Consider the following 21,032-nt stretch of genomic DNA (forward strand, 5'->3'; position numbering starts at 1 on the left):
CATTCTCCTCTCAGGATCTTGGGCACACACACACACACGCCCGGCGTGAGTTTAAGCCACCGGATCCGGGACTCGAACTGCAGTCGACTACATGGGAGTCCAGCGACATAGCCATTACGCTAACTGCTGGTCCCAAAAGTCAAATTTTATTTTGGTGGAAGACAGTTTTGAAATCCATGGATGATTTTTATATAGGTATAGATTTTCCATGAACATTTTGAAAACCCTTTGTAGGTGTAAGTCATTCTCTCACTCTGCTCCCAACTGCACTGAATCATAGAGATGTCTGTTCACCCCCATGCACCTAATACAGCTAGAGGATTCCTGCAGCCACCCGTAGCCAAGCCCTTCTCTCTCTCTTTCTTTTTCTTTTTTTAGTGTTTACTATAAAGTTCATGCACTCACTAGAGGACAGAGACTGAGAGAGGGAAATTGAGAAATTACCTCCCAGAGGAGATGGCCATTCCACAGTCCTTTCTCCTTCAGTCTCCTTTCAGGATTTTGGGCACACCCACACACAGGCCTGGTGTGATTTTCAAGTTGCTGGGTCCAGGACTTGATCGCAGTTAGCTATGTGGGAGCAAGACCTGAACTACCATGCCATCTGCTGGCCCACCCATCTTCCTCTCTTAAATGGCATCAGACACTTTTGCGGACTTTCATCTGTCATCTCCTTTTGCAAATGCGTGTAAAAGACAAGGCTGGAAGAGAAACGCTTACAGTATATTTTGTTGAAAACTCTGCACTATTAAAAGGGGCTGACACTGGGCCAGCTGGTGGTGTGGTGGTTAAGGTGGCTGGATCCAATATTACAGACTGTGTGGTCTGAGTCGTGGATCTAGTGGCTTGAAAAACATGCCAGGCACCTAATGGAGGAGAAGAGACTGTGGAGTGGCCATTCCCCGGGGGGATGCTTCCTCAATCCTCCCCTACTCTTTCTCTCTTTGGTGAGCAAGCAAAAACAAACAAGTCAAAAAAAAAAAAAAAGTAAGAAAGAAAGAAATTGGACATCTTTGAAAATAAACTTAAGAAAACAATGTGCTGGGGCTAGCAGATGCAGTGATAGTTAAGGGCGCTGGACTCTCACATGGCTGGCCGCGGTTCGAGTCCTGGACCTGGTAGCTTGCTTTTTCACTTTCTCTGTCTCTCTCACTCTGTCCCTCTCTGGCCAAATTAAAATAACTAAATAACGAAATAAATAAAGTTAATAAAAATAATTTTTAAAAATGGGCTGGCACAAAAATCCAAAACTCAGAATGTAGGTTGTTGTGGGGGAAAATTATATCTATTAACTGTGATTGACAAAAATTAAGATTTTTTTCAGGACACAGGCAAGTTTAGGAAAAATGGAATCTGTTGTGATTATCCCCAAAATAATGAGCAAAGGAAATAAAGGGAGACATCTACATTAAATTCTGCTAAACTTGGATGTACATTTGACCTGTATATCCAGAGAAAACTGTTAAAACTAGAACAAAGTCATTTTCTGATTTCCATAGGTGAGTACTTTTTTCAAAGTTAGTAGGTCCTATGAAAATATGGACTTTCTACCTTTTCTATGAGAATTTGTATTGGATTCAAAGTAGGAAGGAAACTGGCAGGAGGGAAACAATGAATACAATAGAAGATCATGTGGGAGAGAAAAGGAAAAGAAAACTGAGAGAGAGAGAAAGAGAAAGGTAAATAGCAGTAATAAGGAGGAGTGGAATGACGGATATAGAATATTGCAACTTTTTGTGAGAGAATTTTGCAATAGCGTGTGTGCACTCGCCAGAGAGACAGAGAGAAAGGGAGAACCCCCTGCCCCTGAAGGGATGGCCATGCCACAATTCCTTCTCTATTCTCCTCTTGGAATTTCAGGTAAGTATACATATGCACCCAGCTTGAGTTTCAAGCCACTAGGTCCAGGACTTGAACTGAGGTTGACCACGTGGGATACCAGTGCCTTAACCATGATGCCACCTACAATTTGATTTTTTAAAAGAACAAATCTATGACATAAAGAAACTGGGAAAAATGATAGAGAATTTTTTTTTTCCTTGAGAGATTTTTGCTATAGGGCAAGTGTGTTTGTCAGAGAGACAGGAAGAAACAGAGAGACAGAAAGGAAGAAATCACCTCCCCTGGGTGGGATGGCCACATTGCAATCCCTTCTCCTCCATCCTCCTCTCAGGATTTTGGGAATGCATGTACCCATGCCTGATGTGAGTTTTAAGGTGCCAGGTCCAGGACTTGAATCACAGTCAATTGCGTACGAGTCCAGTGATGTAATAATATGCCATCTGCTAGTCCCAAGAATTATTTTCTTAAGAAAAAATATATATTTAATTTTATTTATTATTATTATTATTTTATTTGACCAGAGACAGAGAGGGAAAGTGAGAAAGCAAGTCACCAGGTCCAGAACTCAAATTGTGGTAGGCCATATGGGAGTCCAGTGCCTTAACCACCATGCCACCTGCTGGCATCCAGAAATTCTTAAAGTTGTGCTCATAAATATCTGATAGGCTCACTTAGAATCTACTAAAATGGTTTTGTACTTAAAGAGTTTATTTTCCATGTCTGTAAAGGTAATATATCATAATGTTTAGTTTGAAAACTATAGATGAACAACAGCTGCCCTGTGCAAAAACCCAGCGTCTTATGCTTCACCAGCCCCAGGAGCAAGTCACATATTCTTACCCCTAAGTCCTTGCAGGGGCAGCCAACACTTAAGTCTTCCCATCAGAGAGCTGCAGGTAGAGGTGGCCCAGTACTTAGGATAAGATTCATGGAGCCCAAGAAGGAGTGTATGCAATCATTTCTGTGCAGGACCTCTTGATAAAGCCTTTGAGGCTCAAGTTTGATCCTAAGTTGAACACAGGACACCCTCCCAAGTCTTACTCTTTCTTCTTCTACTTTTCTCTCTATTTCTCTTTCTCTGTTAGGTTGTCAGATTTTAGCAAATACTACGAACATTATAAATAGTTTTGTAGCACAAGTATTTCCCATGTAATATTTGAAATATGCATATACTATTCACTATTATTCTCTATTAACCTGAAATTCAAATTTAACTGGGTGACCAAGGTATTATTTATTAATAGCTACACTATTGCTTGAACTCTGGGAGTCTCCAGAGTACTTGGGAAGGGACTTAGGAAGCTCAACTGTTTGGGTATTTGGAGTCAAGAAAATAGAACAAGAACTGATGCAGGAAGTATAAGTAAATTATCTTTTAAAAAAATAAAAGCACAAATCCTCTGAGAAATGAGAAGAGGAGAACCAGTCAGGGTGTCTCACCACTTTCTCCATAGCCCTGCTCCCTAGAAGGAAGGAATGAGCCAGTGGCCCTTTCTTCCCTGACTTCAGCTCCCCTCGGCACGTCTAGGTGAGGACCTGCGCTTTGTGTACATAGCAAGTGATTTCAGCTAGAAGGTGGTGAGACTTACAGAGTGGAATGGACCAGACACCAGGAGAGGGCTGTACAGGGGGTGGGGATGTTGTGAACGGAAACCACCACAAGACAGCGATACGCTATGCACAGGACAGAGCTTCAGAACTACACTTACAGTATGAATGTAAACACATAAATATGACCACAGCTGAGGTTTTAAAAGCCGTATTTTTTTCTCTTCATAGGTTGATCTAATTTGTTAATCTTTCCTGTGGCTATTCTGTGAAAGTATCCCAGTGAATGAGAATGTACATATACTATCTCTAGAGACAGCTAGCCAGGGTCACAGCTGTTGGTCTCCTTGCCAAGCTGCTGGGTCTATGTGACACCTGGAGGCATCCCCTGTCCTAATCCTGAGATCTCAGTTTGAGAGGTCCAGGATGAACTCTTCTTGCTTAACTTCTAATGGTTTTTGAAAAATTTCTACTTTGATCCTGTATCTCTAGTTAGTAGGATTTTGAATTCAGGTTTGAGGACCTATTAACTCTCAAGCCTGCAAAAGTTCTAGGCTGAATGATAATTACTGAGAGTTGATGCACCTGGAATTAAAATGAAATCATGCAATATTCTGACACAGGCATTTCTTTCTGATTTATTCATTATCATTTATCTTGACTCTAGGCTTGACGACCTTCTCATAGAACTGCTCTGCAATGCAAGATTGATGCTGAATTCGACCATAAGTTAAGCACAGTTAAGATAGAAAGATCTTCCTCTTGGAACCTAAATATGTGTGTGTGTGTGTGTATATATATATATATATACACACACACACACACACACACACACACACACACACACATTGTCATACATAGCCTGATGCTCTACTAAGCAGGTTCCAGTGTCATGGAAACTATTAATAGTTAAGCTTTTCTGTGCCAGAAGGTTTTGGAATAATGAAATACATACATCTTCTTTCTGTAATAATAAGTAGAAACTCATAAAATATTGAATAAATATCATTGGGACATCCATTTCCTCCTTTTTATTCTCTTACAGTGATATTTTATGTCTTTTGGGATAGTCACTTTGGAGTTATCCATTAAAAAAAAAATCAATTCTGTGATTCACAGTAAGCAGGGTGTCCAGTTCATTTAAGGTCACACCCCTAAAATCAGAGTCTAAGTACTGACAGCAGGAGTTGGGACCAGTTTGCTGGCTCCTGGGACACTGTGTGAGGTTCCTGGAAAGACCTCCTTGTTACGCTGTCCCTCCCTTATGGTGCTGGAGTTGTAGTTTATCCTGTTGACACCAGAGATGGAGACAGAGAGGGAAGGGAGTGTGTAGATGTGGTCAGAGTGGGGTACAGAGGTTAGGATAGGGAGGCAAAGCCTTGGCTCTGTAGGAAATGGGCGTATTTTGTTACTGGCAATAATGCTGGGAAACAGGAAGGGCATAGTCTTTCGGAACAGTGTGTGTAGCCAACACAGAGACCGGTTGGTGGTGGCGCAGCAAGCTCACTCACCCGTGCTGCTCTGGATGGTCCTCACGGTGGTGGTGGTGCGTGGTGGAGAAGACGACCTCAGGGACACGCACTCGTCATCCTGGGAGCAGCCTTTCTCGATGGCCCGCACGTAGCTGTGGCTCCGCATGCGGAAGCAGCCCGGCATGGGCAGGTCCAGTGCTTCTACCGCCTGTGACTCCAGCTCACTGAACACGGATTCACACACGGACTCGAACTGCCCGTTCACTTCCATCTCGCTCACCTGTGGGCAGACACAAGGCCTGTGATACCTTGCAGTGAGTTCTTCACCTGGAGGAGGATCAGTCTCCCTTCATCCTTGGAACTTCAATCCCCAGGAGAAAAATCAGTGTGGAATTACATTAAGCTGAAGTGCATTTTATGTACTTTGTGTTACAGACTCTACTGGAATAGCACTGTGAAGTACTGACACTGTTTCCCACTGAATCCGGCTTCTCTTAACTCTCGCTCTCAGGAGTGGCCTTTGGCCAAGGCTGGTCTCTGAAGTAATGAGTCACAGGATGCAGGCAGCCAGCTGAGCCAACATGATTAGCAGATCTGGACTGTAGATATCCAGTGTCCTGATTTATTCTTAAAACAATGTGGTCCTAAAACTGTAAGGGTCCAAGGAGACAGAATGCCAATGCTACTCAGATGTGCTTTGACCTGAATGATGTAGACGGCTTGCTGTACTGCACTGAAGTAGGGACTCCTTACCAACCTGCCACCATCGGTACCCCCCCGAGTACAATAAACCAGTGTTTTTACCTGCTGGCCCTCCAGGTGACATCTGTGGAGTAGGTAAACATTATGAGCAAGCCCTCTAAGATTTAGGGGTACCTCGTTACAAGCATCTAGCTTATAATTCCAAAAATAGGTTATATTTTCAAAGAGAAGGAGCTATGTTTTCAGAATGCAAGGAAATGGGGGATGGGGAGGTGGTATTTCAATGCATTGGGATGATACTACTTTTTACAAACTCAAACTTAAGAGAATAATTTTAGAGGCCAGCAGGTGGTGTGGAGGTTGAGGCAGCTATTATAGATCCCACACGGTCAACTATGCGGTTTGCGTGCTGGACTGGTGGCTTGAAAAACACGCTAGGTGTGTGTGCATGTGTACCCAAAACCCCCAGAGAAAAAAGGAGGAGAAGGGACTGTGGCGTGGTCACCTTTCCTGGGGGTGATTTCTCTCTCCCTCTTTCTCAGAAAGAGAGTGCATGCACTATAACAAAACGAAAAAAGAAAAAAAAAAAAGAGAACAATTTTATGGGTCTACAGCTAGAGTTCATGTATTTCAGTGTAACTGTTTTTAGCGCAAACATTTCAGAAACCTGTATATTTATCGTGCCTTTTGGAGTGGTTACTTGTCAAATATCTTCAGTATTGATTGAAGTTAATTTAGTGCGAAGTATGGAAACATGCCCTACATTTTCTGGCAAAATACCCACATTCTTCACAAAAACAGATCGAACCCAGATATGTCAAGATCTTGGAAAACACTATAAACATTTTCAAACTATTTTACAGGTTTTGCTTTTCTCTAGAAAAAGCTTTTCTTACAAATTTGTTAATGAATGTATTTTTTAAATCTTTAAAATGAGGCCCTCTATTTTTTTCCCTGAGGAATCAGTTTTTATTGATTTGTACTCCTCTGTATTTAACTTACAGGGCATTTGACCACTTAAAAACACACCCGACCAGGTGCTCCAGGCAATATCTCACTTTGTAACAGGCTTGCCAGAGATTTGGGAGCATTTTTCATTTTTGTTGTCACTTTCTACGACTTATCTCTATTTTTCCTAATATCAAGTTCATGAGTAACTGGGAATTTAGTAGAGTAAATTATAGTTAAGCTTAGAAAGCTTACTAAAAGTTATTACAATTTTTAACTGTCTCTCATTTTTTGTTATCTGAAATTGTGCTCCAGTGGCTAACATCTATAAACTTCAAATGAGGGTCACCAACTACATAGTGGCATATAAGTAGAAAGAGCATACCCCCCCCCCTCAGCTTACCAGAGTTCACATGTGCTTTCTGGGGAAAGAGAAAGAGAGAGAGAGAGAGAGAGAGAGAGAGAGAGAGAGAGAAAGAGAAGAGAAGAGAAGAGAAGAGAAGAGAAGAGAAGAGAAGAGAAGAGAAGAGAAGAGAAGAGAAGAGAAGAAAGAAGAAAGAAGAAAGAAAGCACTTCCCACCCCCCACCAGGAGATGGCCATGCTGTAATCCCTTCTCTTCCATTCTCTTGGGATTTGAGGCATACGTGTACACACTCATGGCCTGTTTTTCATCCTCTGGGCCTGGGATTCAAATCATGCTACTGGCTATGTGGGACCCAGCTGCCATAACCATCAAGCCACCAGATGCCCTGAGCATGCATTTTTAAGTAAGAATTATTTGCAGTTTATAAATAGTATTTTCACATCCTTTAATTTGATATAAAATCTCTACACATTTTCAAGGCAGGTAATTATGTGTCCATATTAAAAAATCATCTAGGGCCAGCTGGGAGTGTGGTGGTTAGGTGGCTGAATCACATATGGCTGACTGTGCAGTTCAAGTCCCAGACCTGGAAGCTTGAAAAACACCCAGGGGCATGTATGTGTGTGCCCAAAATCCTGACAGGAGAGAAAAATGAAGAAGGGATTATAGTGTGACCATGCCCATGGTGGGACAACAGAGGGTGGGTTCTCACTTTTCCTCTCTCTATGTTTCTCTCTGGAGAGTGCACATATCCTCTGGCATAGTTTTAAAAAATCATCTATATAGGGACCAGTAGTTAGCGTAATGGCTGTATTGCTGAACTCCCATGTAGCCAACCACAGTTCGAGTCTTGGACCTGGTGACTTAAACTCACGTCGGGCGCATGTGTGTGCGTGCCCAAGATCCCCAGAGAAGAATGAAGGAAAAGGGACTGTGGCATGGCCATCCCCCTGGGGGATGATTTTTCGCTTTCTATCTCTCTGTCTCTCTCTGTCTTTCTGGCGAGCGCATGCGCCCTATAGCAAAAACCTCTCAAATAAAATCATCTATATTTACACATCTATGTATCTTCATGTTATTAGGAAACACGTGGGCATGCATTTAGAGGTAATGGGACCTGACATTTACAACTAACTGTCAAATGGAGTAAGAGAGAAAGAATAAGTACACATGAAAAAAATTATACTTATTATGATCATTATTGTTTTAATTTGCATTCACTGGGGGCGAGAGAGAGAGAGAGAGAGAGAGAGAGAGAGCAAGCTGCCAGGTCTGAGACTCAAACCGTGGTTGGCCATGTGAGAGTCTAGCACCTTAACCATCATGCCACCTGTTGGTCTCAAGTAAGTACAAAAAAAAAAAAAAATTATTGGGGCCGGCAAGTGGCATGGTGGTTAGGAGTGCTGGACTTCCACATGGTTGACCATGGTTCAAGTCCTGGATCTGGCGGCTTGCTTTCTCACTTTCCCTCTCTCTCTTTTTTGTACTCTGTCCCTTTCTGGTCAAATCTAAAAATAAATAAATAAATAAAACTATTCTTCAATTTGATCAGAGAGAGACAGAAAGAGAGGGAGAGTGAGAAAGCAAGCTGCTAGGTCCAGGACGTGAACCGTGGTTGGCCACATGGCAGTCCAACGCCTCAGTTACCGCATCATCTGCCAGCCCCTTATTATTATTATCTTTAACTTGACCAGAGAGAGAGAAAGACAGAGAGAGGGAAAGTGAAAAATCTAGCTGCCAGATTTGGAACTCAGATCACAATCAGCCATGTGGGAGTTCAGTGTCGTAACCACCACACCATCCACTGGCCCCAAGTACAAAAATTTTAATGATCAGTGAATCTAAATTTGGGTCAAGGATATATAGGTGATCTTTGTATATCTATTTATTTTTTAGTTGTTGTCATAAGGCAAGTGCACTTGCTGGAGAGAGACAGAGAGACATAGTGAGAGAGAAAGTGAGAAATCACCTCCCAGAGGGGATGACCATACTGCAATCCCTTCTCCTCCATTCTCCTAGGATTTTGGGCACACATGCACATGTACCCTGCATGATTTTCAAGCTCCCAGGTTCGGGACTTGAACTGCATAGTTGACCATGTGGGATCCAGTGTCTTAACCACTATGCTACCTGCTGGCCCCAATAGATCTTTGTATTACACATGCAGCTTTATTTAAGTTTGAAATAATTTTAGAGTAAAACAAACTTTATATATGTACATATGTGTTTATATATACACACGCACATATATATATATATATATATATATATATATATATATACACATATATATAAAATTTAATTTTCCCCTTTAAACTACAAATCAAAAATTAAAAAGAAGTAGTAAAATATCTATTCTTGTCAAGATAGTACTAATAACTTTGGATGACTGTCTTTCTACTGGTGGCCCCATAACCATTTGATATTAAAAATTTGCCTTATTTTTAGTTTCTATTTTTTTTAGTGTACAGTTATCTACCAGTATCCCTAGGGGGAGATTAATTTTCCCCTTTAAACTACAAATCAAAAATTAAAAAGAAGTAGTAAAATATCTATTCTTGTCAAGATAGTACTAATAACTTTGGATGACTGTCTTTCTACTGGTGGCCCCATAACCATTTGATATTAAAAATTTGCCTTATTTTTAGTTTCTATTTTTTTTAGTGTACAGTTATCTACCAGTATCCCTAGGGGGAGATTATTATTATTATTTTTTTTGGAGAGGTTTTTGCTATAGGGCGCGTGCGCTCGCCAGACAGACAGAGAGAGACAGAGAGACAGAAAGTGAGAAATCACCCCCCAGAGGGGATGGTCACGCTGCAATCCCTTCTCCTCCAGTCTCCTATCGGGATCTTGGGCACGCACGCACACGCGCCCAGCATGAGTTTTAAGCCACCAGGTCTGGGATGTGAACTGTGGTCGACTACATGGGAGTCCAGCGACATAGCCATTACACTAACTGCTGGTTCCCCGGGCAGATTATTTTCAGGACACCCTGTGGATAACAATATCTGCGAATGCTCAAGCCTTTATAGAAAATGACACAGTATTTGCATATAACTTACTTATACCCTGTTACATCCCTTAATTCATCTCTAGATGATTTATAAAACCTAACACAATATAAATACTATGTAAATAGTTGTTATACTGTATTTTTAGGGAATTATGACAAGAAAAAGAAATGTCTGTGCATGTTCGGTAAGGAGACAACCATTTTATAAAAATATTTTAGACCCAGAGTTGGTTGAATCCATGGCTGTGAAAGCTGTGGATATGGAGGGCCTACAGTAGTTTTGCTTTTTGGGGGATTTTACTAACTTACTTTCTAAAATAACCATCGCAATTCTCACTCCAAATAGTAAGTCAGACAGTGTTTCTCAACATGGTCACCAGAACTGGTTTTTGCCACTCTGATAGTTGAAAATGAAATTGTGTGTTTGTATTTGCATCTACCAGACTACGAGCGCATACGAGCACCTTTTCTTATATTTGCTGGCTTTTGCATTTCTTCTTCTCTGTTTTGTAAATTCATAATCTTCATCCAAGATTCTTTCGGGTTGTTTATCTTTTCTTACTAATTAGTAGAAACACTTTAAGCAACTGGAACGTTATTCTTTTTTCCTAATATGTTAAGGTATTCCTCCCACTAATTGTATTTTTAACTTAATTATGTCTTTTGCCACATGGAAATGATCAATTTTATTTAGAACAGATGTCAATCTTTTCTGGAATTTTTGTTTTATTATAAATAACAATTCTTACCTCAAAACCATACATATATTCTTTGGAATTTTTAAAAAATATTCTTGTCATTCTCTGTTATCATTTAGATTTTAAATCTTGTACTTTAAAAACATGGGATGAGAGAGAAGCTTAATGGTCTTTCTATTATATAATGGATAATTTGCTTGAGTTATCTGAGCTTTACTTTTCTCACGTATAAGATGGGTACAATAATAGCTACCTCACAGAGTTGCTTTAAGGATAAAAATAAAATTATGTAAATATGCCTGTTTATCTCTAGGTACACAGTAGGCACTTCATAAATGGTGGATATTATCTTATAAGATTGTGGAGTAGGAAGAATGAGATAGACAAGATATTCTAATTCTCTGAGACTGAATGTCATAAACTAAAAAGAAAAAAGGAATCTTTCTTAAAGAGTTAAAATTAATGAGATAACATTCAACACTATTATGTTTCAGGTAACCAATAAAGATTTGGACTTCAAAATAAATTAAGACATAAATTAGTTTGGGAATGACAGTAATTATATAAAATATTATTTAAAAATCTGACTTTCTAGACATCAGTGTGTTGTAGACATATCTACACTCCAATGTTTATTGCAGCGTTAGTCACAATAGCCTAGACTTAAGGCAACATGGACAAGCGTGGAGGGCACCATATTAAGTGAAATAACTCAGCTATGGAAAGAGAAATGTTGATGGCATAGTAGTGAAGATACTGGCTCCCATGTCGCCAACTGAGTTTGAGTCCCAGACCCAGTGGCTTAAAACACACCAGGCACATGTACGTGCATGCTCAAAATCCCAGGAGGAGAATGGAGGAGAAGGGATTGTGGCGGGGCTATTCCCTTTGATGGGGTGATCTCTCTCTTTCTGTCTCTGTGTGTCTCTTTAGTGAGCACAGGTGCTCCACAGCAAAAATCTAAAAAAAAAAAAAAAAGGAAAGAAATAAAAGAAAAAGTCACATATTCTCACTCATGTAGAAACTAAAAAAAAAACGCTGACCTCATATAGCGGAATAGTGATTATTAGAGGCTGGAAAGAGTAGGGACAGAGAGGTGTTGGTTAATGGATATTAAACCACTATTAAATAAAAGGGAAAAGTTCTACTGTTCTATAGCTCAGTAGTATTACTATAATTAATAATAATCTATTGAATATTGCAAAGTAGCCAAAATGCAGGAGTTTGAATGTTTCCAATACAAAATACTGATAAATATTTGAGATTATGGGCATGCTAATTGTACTGATTGATTATTATACATTGTATTAATATACTGACAAGTTACACTGGATCTCTTTTTTAAAAATATTTGCTATAGAGTGTGTGCATTTGCCAGAGATAGAGACAGAGAGAAAGAGAGAGAGAGAGAGAGAGAGAGAGAGAGAGAGAGAGAGAGAGAGAGAGAGAGAGAGAGAGAGAGAGAGAGAGAGAGAGAAATCATCCTCTCCAGGAGGGACAGTCATGCTGCAATCCTTTCTCTTCCGTTCTCTTGGGACTTCTGGCAGAAATGCACATGCATTGGTGTTTTTTTTTTAATAAATTATTTATGTAATTTTATTTATCTGTTCACTTTTTAAAATCTGACCAGAGAGAGACATAGAGAAAGAGAGAAAGCAAGAGAGGAAAAGTGAGAAAGCAAGCCACCAGGTCTGGGACTTGAACTGTGGTCAGCCATGTGGGAGTGTCCAGTGCCTTAATCACCATGCTACCTGCTGGTCCTGCACCCGGTGTATTTTTTAAGTCAACAGATCTGGGACTTGTATTGTGCAGTAAGACATGTGGGACCCAGATGTTTTAACCTCCATGCCATCAGTCGGCCCCACACGGTACCTCATAAGTATGTACAATTCAATAAAATATTTAACTTTCTATAATTCTTAATTTTTTTTTTTTTGGTTATAGGGTATGTACACTTGCTAGAGACAGACAGAGCAGAGACAAGAGTCAGGCAGAGAGAGAAAGAGAGAGAGAGAGAGAGAGAGAGAGAGAGAGAGAGAGAGAGGGGGAAAGTGAGAAAGCACCCCCTGGGGGAGATGGCCAAACTGCACTCCTCTCTCTCATTTTCCTCTCATGATTTTGGGTACCCATGCACACATACTCAGTGTGTTTCTCAAGCCATCGGGTTCAGGACTTGAACTGCTCAGTTGACCAAGTGGGAACCAGCAGCCCTAATTGCCACACCACCACCATTGGCCTGACCTTCAATAAGTCTTTCTTCTCAAGCCTTACCTTAAAAAAAAAAACCCTCCATTTTTTAGATGTATTACTAATAAAAATAAAGAAAAAATATACAGTAAAAATATGAAAAGATGCTCATTTTGTCTTCCAAGCACAATTTGTTTTTAGAGATATTTTACCTCTATGAGTAATGATTGACAGAAGCAAACAATTTGGATATTCTAGACCAATTCCTTGTCATTGAAAATTTTACTTTGATCTTTCTGGGAGTCTTTGATGAATATGTCAAGTTTTAAAGGAGATAAAGAAATACTGAGCTTGAGTTCTATACTATTATAGAGCTTCTATTAGTGACCTATTTGAAGGAATAGCTCTCACATCACGAAAGCCAACCCCTTTCTGAAAAGTCTACTGTATATATGGCAATACTGGTTTGAAGTGGAAACTGTCCTCTTTCGAATAATGACGATGTTGCAACTGTAATAGGAAGTTGGAAATTATCCTTAAAGAAATTGTGCTACTTGAAAATTGAAGATGGAGCTAGAAAATTGGGATATCGTTAGAAATCCGCTTAGGTTGGCCATTTGTTCTTAGTTTACCTACAGACAAATGATTGCACCATGGAACTGCAGCGTTTGATCCAGCATAGCACTGCCACTCCCACGTGACTGTGCAGGGGTTTGCGGATGTCTTACTAAACCGTGACTGGAAAGCGGGGAAGGTTAGAACCACAGCACAGAGACTGAAAGCAGTCAGCTACGTAGGCTCAATGTCCTGTGCAGGAAAACATTCACCTGCTTCAAATATGTTACAGTTACCAAGGCAATAATGCATGTAAATATTTTTCAAGCAATTATTAATTTTTTTTTTTTTTTAGAGAAAGATTTTTGCTACAGGGCACATGTACTCGCCAGAGAGACAGAAGCAAGACATCACCTCCTCCCCCAAGGGGGGGCGATGGCCACATCGTGATCCCTTCTCATCCATTCTCTTGGGATTTGGGGCATGCATGCCCACTAGCCCAGCGTGAGTTTTAAGCTGCCAGGTCTGAGACGCAAACTATGGTTGACCATGTAGGAGTCCAGCGCCGTAACCATTATATCAACTGCTGGTCCCATCAACCAAATAACTTTTAATCCAGCAATGTATTCCACTTGGATGATGGCAGAATTTATGGATTGTTTACAACTGCTGAAGACCATGTGACATTAGGCTACTGCAGAATAAAGATATGCTTCAAGAAGTTTTAAATATTTTATTGTTTAATATGAAGCATTATCTAGTGCAAATAGATATAGGTGTTCTTGAACATTGAAAGTAAGGAAACGACTGACAGGTTAATATGAATTCCACGTGCTAGTCATCTGGGCTCCCTCCCACACCCACATCTCCCTTGCAGCCTGGTTGTAGACCCTGACTTCACTCAACACTCCATTTAGAATCGAGACTTTTATTTTGTTGACAGGGACAAAGTGAGAGCAGTGATTCTATTTTAGGGTCTCACTCTGACAGCCAGATACTTCAGTTATCTGCTTATCACTTTTTCCTCAAACACATGATTTGTTTAATCCATACCAGCTCAACACTATACCATCACCAACATCACCACTACTATGACCAGCACAACCATAACCACCATCGCCACCACTGTCACTACCACTACCACCACCAATAGCATCAATTGTCACATTGACAATAACACCTTCCAGACTAGCCCCTCCCACCCATTCCAATATTTCATACATTTTACTGCTAGATTAATTATACTACACCAAAGTTCTGATCGTATCTTTCGCTTGCTTAAAAGTCGAAGGTTTTTTTTCTTTTTTCTTTTTTTTGGAGAGGTTTTTGCTATAGGGCGCGTGCGCTCACCAGAAAGACAGAGAGACAGAAAGAGAATTCACCCCCCAGGACGGATGACCATTCCACAATCCCTTCTCCTCCATTCTCCTCTCGGGTTCTTGGGCACGCATGCACACACACGCACCTGGCATGAGTTTAAGCCACCAGGTCTGGGACTCGAATGGCAGGCGACTACATGGGAGGCCAGTGACAAAGCCATTATGCTAACTGTTGGTCCTGAAGGTTTTTTTTTTTTTTTTTAGTTGCTGGACAGCATGTATGCTTGCCAGTGAGAAAGAGACAATGGGGTGTGGTCACACTGCAATCCTTCTTCCTTCATTTCAACTCTCCGTCAGGATTTGGGGCACACACACACACCCAGCTTGTTTCTCAAGCCACCAGGGTCAAGAATGAAACCTAGGTTAGCATGTGGGATCCAACAACTACCACTGCATAGCACTAACCCACTGTGCTATGCGACCAGTTCAAAAGCCGAAGCTTTAATTAATCTTGACTTAATCCCATTTCTTATGAATAAAGTCCAGTTATCTAGACCTGGAATGCAACGCCATCGTGAAAAAGAATCTTTTTTTTTTTTTTTGGAGAGATTTTCACTGTAGGGCGCGTGCGCTCGCCAGACAGACGGAGACATAGAGACAGAAAGCGAGAAATCACCCCCCAGGGGGGATGGTCACGCCGCAATCCCTTCTCCTCCATTCTCCTCTCGGGATCTTGGGCATGCACGCACACGTGCCCGGCGTGAGTTTTAAGCCACCGGGTCCGGGACACGAACCGCGGTCGACTACGTGGGAGTCCAGCAACATAGCCATTACGCTAACTGCTGGTTCCCGTGAAAAAGAATCTTCAAGACAATCTTCAGAATGGATATCTCGGGGCCAGCAGGTGATGTAATGGTTATGTTGCTGGACTCCTACATAGTTGACTGCGGTTTGAATCTTGGACCTTGCAGCTTAAAACTCATGCTGGGCGTGTGTGTGTGTGTATGCCCAAAATCCTGAGAGGAGAAGGAATGTGGCGTGGTTATCCCCTCTGGGGGTGATTTCTTGCTTTCTGTCTGCCTGTTCAGTGAGCCATGTGTCCTATAAAACTCTTTCTCTCAGGAAAAGAAAAGAAAAGAATGAATATTCCAATGCTGCCTTTTATATGCTTCAACTAGAGCACAACATGCAGTTTTCCTTGGATACACTTTAGCCTAGCATTTTTCATAGTTCGGACCAAACACTGGGTCATCAGGAAAGTCATGACTCATTTTTCCATAGAAAAAGATAGAAAAATGCATCATGACTTTCCCGGTGACCTAATATTATTTTATTAAAATCACTTGGAATATTTGTTAAAATGCATATTCCTGGATTCCATTTCTAGAAGCTCTCCCTTTAGAGTTCTGGTTACATAGCTTTTCTTTTCTTTTCTTTCTTTCTTTCTTTCTTTTTTTTTTTTTTTTTTGAGAGATTTTTGCTATAGGGTGCATGCACTTGACAGAGAGACAGAGAGACAGAAAGCGAGAAATCACCCCCCGGGGGGATGGCCATGCCACAATCCCTTCTCCTCCATTCTCCTCTTGGGATCTTGGGCATGCATGTACACGCGCCCGGCGTGAGTTTAAGCCACCAGGTCCAGGACTCGAACTGCGGTCAACTACATGGGAGTCCAGCGACATAGCCATTACACTAACTGCTGGTCCCAACTTTTTTTTTCTTAGTTTTGGGACCTTGTTGACAATTTTGTGGCCACAAGGGAAGTCTCATTTAATATCTACTTATTTACATTTCATACAGGATGTTTATAAGGAGTTATGTAATGAAAATACAGAACAATTGGCACCATGGATGACTCAGTATGCCCCTAAGAAAAGGTGGCTCTGGGACCAGCAGATGGCATAATGGTTATTTTGTTGGTCTCCCACATAGTTGACTGGGATTCAAATCTCAGACCTGGCTGGGTGCGTGTGTGCATGCATGCCAAAGTCCTGAGAGCAGAATGGAAGAGAAGGGATTGTGGCATTCCACCAGGGAGTAATTTCTTGTTTTCTGTCTCTCTGCCGCTCTCTGTCTCTCTGGCAAGTGCACGTGCCCTATAGCAAAAAATTTCACTTAAAAAAAAAAAAGGTGGCTCTAATTGTTCATTTTTTTAAAGAATTATTTTATCTAACTTTTAAAAATTTATACAATTAGACCAGGGGTGGGGGGAGACAGAGAGAGGAGAGAGAGAGAGAGAGAGAGAGAGAGAGAGAGAGAGAGAGAGAGGAGCCGGGGACTCAAATCGCGGTTGGTCATGTGGGAATCCAGCTCCATTAACCATCACACGACTCGCCAACCCCTCCAATTGTCCATTCTTGCACCATTTATTTCAAAGTGCTTTTGAAAGTAAGCCATCAAATCTGGGACTCAAACCATGGGAGCCCAGCAACTTAACCACCCTTCACATCTGCTGGCCTCATGTGATAGAACTTTTATGCTTCATGGGACAGGTATTACTCATTACTGATAACTTTTGAAGTCTTGCCCAGCATTTATTTCAATAAATATTAGCTGAATTAACAATATATATGTATTTAAAAAGATCTAATTTTAAATTTAGAGCCTCTAACATAATTTTAAAAAGTACTCTTTTTTATGTCCTCCCAGAGGAAGTTCCTGAAACACTTTCTGCTTCTCTGATGGCCCCTAAAATCTGCAGGGTCAGTTCTTCTAAGAGTCTTAGGTTCTCTCTGACCCTGAGCGTAGGAGCTTAGTCTTCTCATGTACTTTCTGAGACATTTGATGGGAGAAATGGGAGAGCTGTAGCAGAAGATTTTTGGGTAGGGTATTCAGTTACTCTAATTTAATCTTCATTCCTAGTCCTGGGTACCAGTTCTCAGAAGTGGGATTCTGTCTCATTACTGGGATGCAATATTCCCCAGGGACCTAGCTGAAGGCAATAGATCATGTCTTATTTCCTGTGCTTCGGTCCCTGTCTTGAAGGCCTGCTTAATATGCTAATGTTTTTTTTTTTTTTTTGGAGAGATTTTCACTGTAGGGCGCGTGCGCTCGCCAGACAGACAGAGAGAGACATAGAGACAGAAAGCGAGAAATCACCCCCCAGGGGGGATGGTCACGCCGCAATCCCTTCTCCTCCATTCTCCTCTCGGGATCTTGGGCACGCACGCACACGCGCCCGGCGTGAGTTTTAAGCCACTGGGTCCAGGACGTGAACTGCGGTCGACTACATGGGAGTCCAGCGACATAGCCATTACGCTAACTGGTTCCCAATATGCTAATGTTTTTTAAAGTAGACACTGTTTTGGTTTTGTCAGTGATGTCTATCCCATGCTTCAGTCAGTAAAGCATCTTCACAAATGAAGCCTCATCCATGGACTCCTCACTGACAAATTTAGCAGTGTGACCACTGAAGAATTTCGAGCTCTCCTGTGCTTTATCCGAATGCGGAGGGCACCGCCCCTGCCCTGCTGGTAGACCACTGATACCAGGTGCTTGCTGTGGCTGAGCACGTGGCAGACCCTGTAACATCTGAGTGGACCTCTTGTCTGATGCACAAGTGGTCTATTTGGAAAGTGACCCCCACCCTCCCACAACCTTCCTGCCTCTTAGTTGTCACTCGTATATTACTGGCTCCTGGCTGCTCTGAGGGCACTCACCTGGCTGATGGTGCTCATGGCTCGCATGTAGCTCTCATTCCTGGAGCGGAACTTTGGTGATGTGAGCAAGCCTGCAGGGTCAAGGCTGTCCAGGCTTCGGTTGATGGAGACTTCACTTACTGCCCTCAGGTAACTGTGACTCCGGATCTGGAGTTTGGGTGAGTGTTCATTGGAGATTCTGGAAGAGAACAATGGAAGAAGTGCATTTAGTCATGGTCCAAAATGTAGGTAACTAATAGGACGTACCACTACTGTCATTTATGTTGTATCCTAAAACCTGGGGCAAGTACTATAGCTCTCATACTGTGATTGCTATAGTCCCCAGCAGTGTCTCAGAGAGAAGAGCTATCAACAGGTCCAATGACATTAGGGAGCAATTAAAATGCTGTTCAACCATGTAACGGCTCTCCTATTCGCATTCTCATAGGTGTCCTAGGGAGGGATTCACAGCAGCAAGTATCCTGCCCTAGAATTCTGTCTTGTGTGATTATAGGGGTTTCCCTTTTTTTTTTTTCTGTAGCTATCTTTCTGTTTGGGGACTCTCTAGTAACAAGTGCATATGTATCTATAGCTAAATCAATACTTCTCTCTCTGTCCATTTATAAGTCGTCCTTATGTCTCTTGGCTCTCTGCTTTCCCTTCCTGTCTCTTTCTTTCTTGCTAGCTAGCTAATCTTCATCCTATAGTGGACATTGAACTTAGAGAACAAAACTCAAATCTTAGCCATTAAAACTGCACACATCTCTGAATCACGATATGTAAAGACAAGTCTTTACCTACTTTGTACACCTTGGATTTATACCAAGAGGTATAATAAGATTACAAAAGTAGGAAATGTTCATCACAAAAAGTCGAGCTGTACAGAAGTGCACAAGTCACAAGATGGGACTTTTGACTCCCGCATTCCTGTCTCCAGAATTCCATGCCCCTAAAAGAACTATTCATGGTTTGGTGTATCTCTGTCTCCACTCTTTCTATATATAAATTAACTATTAATTGCAGCAATTTTTATTTACTTAATTTTAAAATTTTATTATTTATTTTTTCAATGGAAGAGAGAGAAAGAGCACTCTGAACAGGATCTTGATACTGTGATCCACCTTGAGTCTTACCCAGCCCTGGATGATCATGGACATGTGGGTACCCGGTGTATTCAGGGAGGTCTTTGGACACAAACCAGGAACTGTCTCATGTGAGTCAGCTTTGAGAAATACCACGTTTTACTGCTGCATCACTGTTCAGCCCCTTTAGTAATTTTAATTTTATTATTATTATAGTTTGCCAGAGGGCATGTGTGCGCACCAGAGACAAACATGGAGAGACAGAAGGGGAGGGATAAAGAACTCCCAACGGGGTGTGGTAAAACTGCCATCTTGTCTCCATTTTCCCTTTTTATCAGGATTTTGGGCATATACTTATACGTGCCTGGTATGCTTTTCATCTTACCAGGGCCGGTATTCAACTTATGTAATCAGCAATATGGGATCTGGCTCCCTCATCCACTAAGCTAGAAGGCTGGCCTTAACAAAAGAATGTAAGATTATTTGTTGAAAATGAGAGGTCAGCAGGTGGCATTGTCGTTAAGGCAGTGGACTCCCACATAGCCTACTGAGTTTTGAGTCTTGGACCTGGTGGCTTGAAATTAATGCTGGGTGGGTGTGCTTGCACACGCCTTCTCTCTCACTGTCTCTGTCTCTGTCTCTGGCGAGCACATGCGTCCTATGGCAACAAACCTAAAAAAAAAAAAGACTCGGTTATATGTCAGTGATACTTAAGAGAAAAAGATAGATTTGAGAAACTTCTTGAAAATGTAATGTTTAATATCTGTAAGAAGGAGGGAGGTCTAACGGGACCAGCAGTTAGCGTAATGGCTATGTCACTGGACTCCCATGTAGTCGACCGTGGTTCATGTCCCGGACCCGGTGGCTTAAAACTTATGCTGGGCACATGTGCGTGCATGCCCAGGATTCCGAGAGGAGAATGGAGAAGGGATTGCGGCATGGCCATTCCCCCTGGGGGGTGATTTCTCGCTTTCTGTCTCTCTGTCTCTGTCTGTCTGGCGAGCGCACACGCCCTATAGCAAAAACCTCTTCAAAAAAAAAAAGAAGGGGGGTGGTCTAAGTACAGACATAAAATGAAAATGATTTAAAAAGAAGAGGAGAAATGTTATTGATCATATCTCAGCTATACTTTATAACTACACTGATGACTTGAACCGTGGTCGGCCATGTGGGAGTCTAGCACCCTTAACCATGACGCCACCTGCTAGCCTCTGGAGAAAGATTTTAGATGCATCATGTTAAACCTAGAAAACAGTAAAGAAAAATACTGACAAGTAAAATTACATAAAAATTTAAAACTTCTTTTCAGCCAAAGACACTGTAAATAGAGAGTCTAAATAGAGTTAAGAAAAAGTTGTTGAGCAGGAGGACATATGTCCCACACTATTCCTCATAACAAAAGGGTCCGCACATATAATATCTAATGCGATACTCAAAATGAATAAAAAAAGTGCAATCAAGTTGATAAAAAAATACAGGCAAAGGTTATAAAGAGGTAATTAATTATATATGAAGTCTTTAAATAGCCAAACAATTCTGAGAAAACTAAGTTGGAGGCATTATACTTCTTTGTTTTTTTAAAAAAATTTTATTTATCATCATTATTATTATTTTAAAAATTTGCTATAGGTCATGCACACTCACCAGAGGTGGGGCAGAG

At 41.3% G+C, this 21,032-nt stretch overlaps 1 protein-coding gene across 1 annotated transcript in view; it reads right to left on the reverse strand.

The window, feature by feature from the left end:
- DLGAP1 (DLG associated protein 1) overlaps positions 1-21,032 on the reverse strand; it is an 891,374-nt gene that overhangs the window by 214,825 nt on the left and 655,517 nt on the right. Inside the window, 2 exon segments of the mRNA XM_006146494.3 lie at positions 4,902-5,142; positions 18,312-18,489. Of these exon segments, the coding sequence (XP_006146556.1) occupies positions 4,902-5,142; positions 18,312-18,489 (419 nt within the window).

The sequence above is a fragment of the Tupaia chinensis genome, unplaced genomic scaffold (genome assembly GCF_000334495.1).
Source record: "Tupaia chinensis unplaced genomic scaffold, TupChi_1.0 Scaffold000180_1, whole genome shotgun sequence".
In the NCBI taxonomy this organism is placed as follows: domain Eukaryota; kingdom Metazoa; phylum Chordata; class Mammalia; order Scandentia; family Tupaiidae; genus Tupaia; species Tupaia belangeri.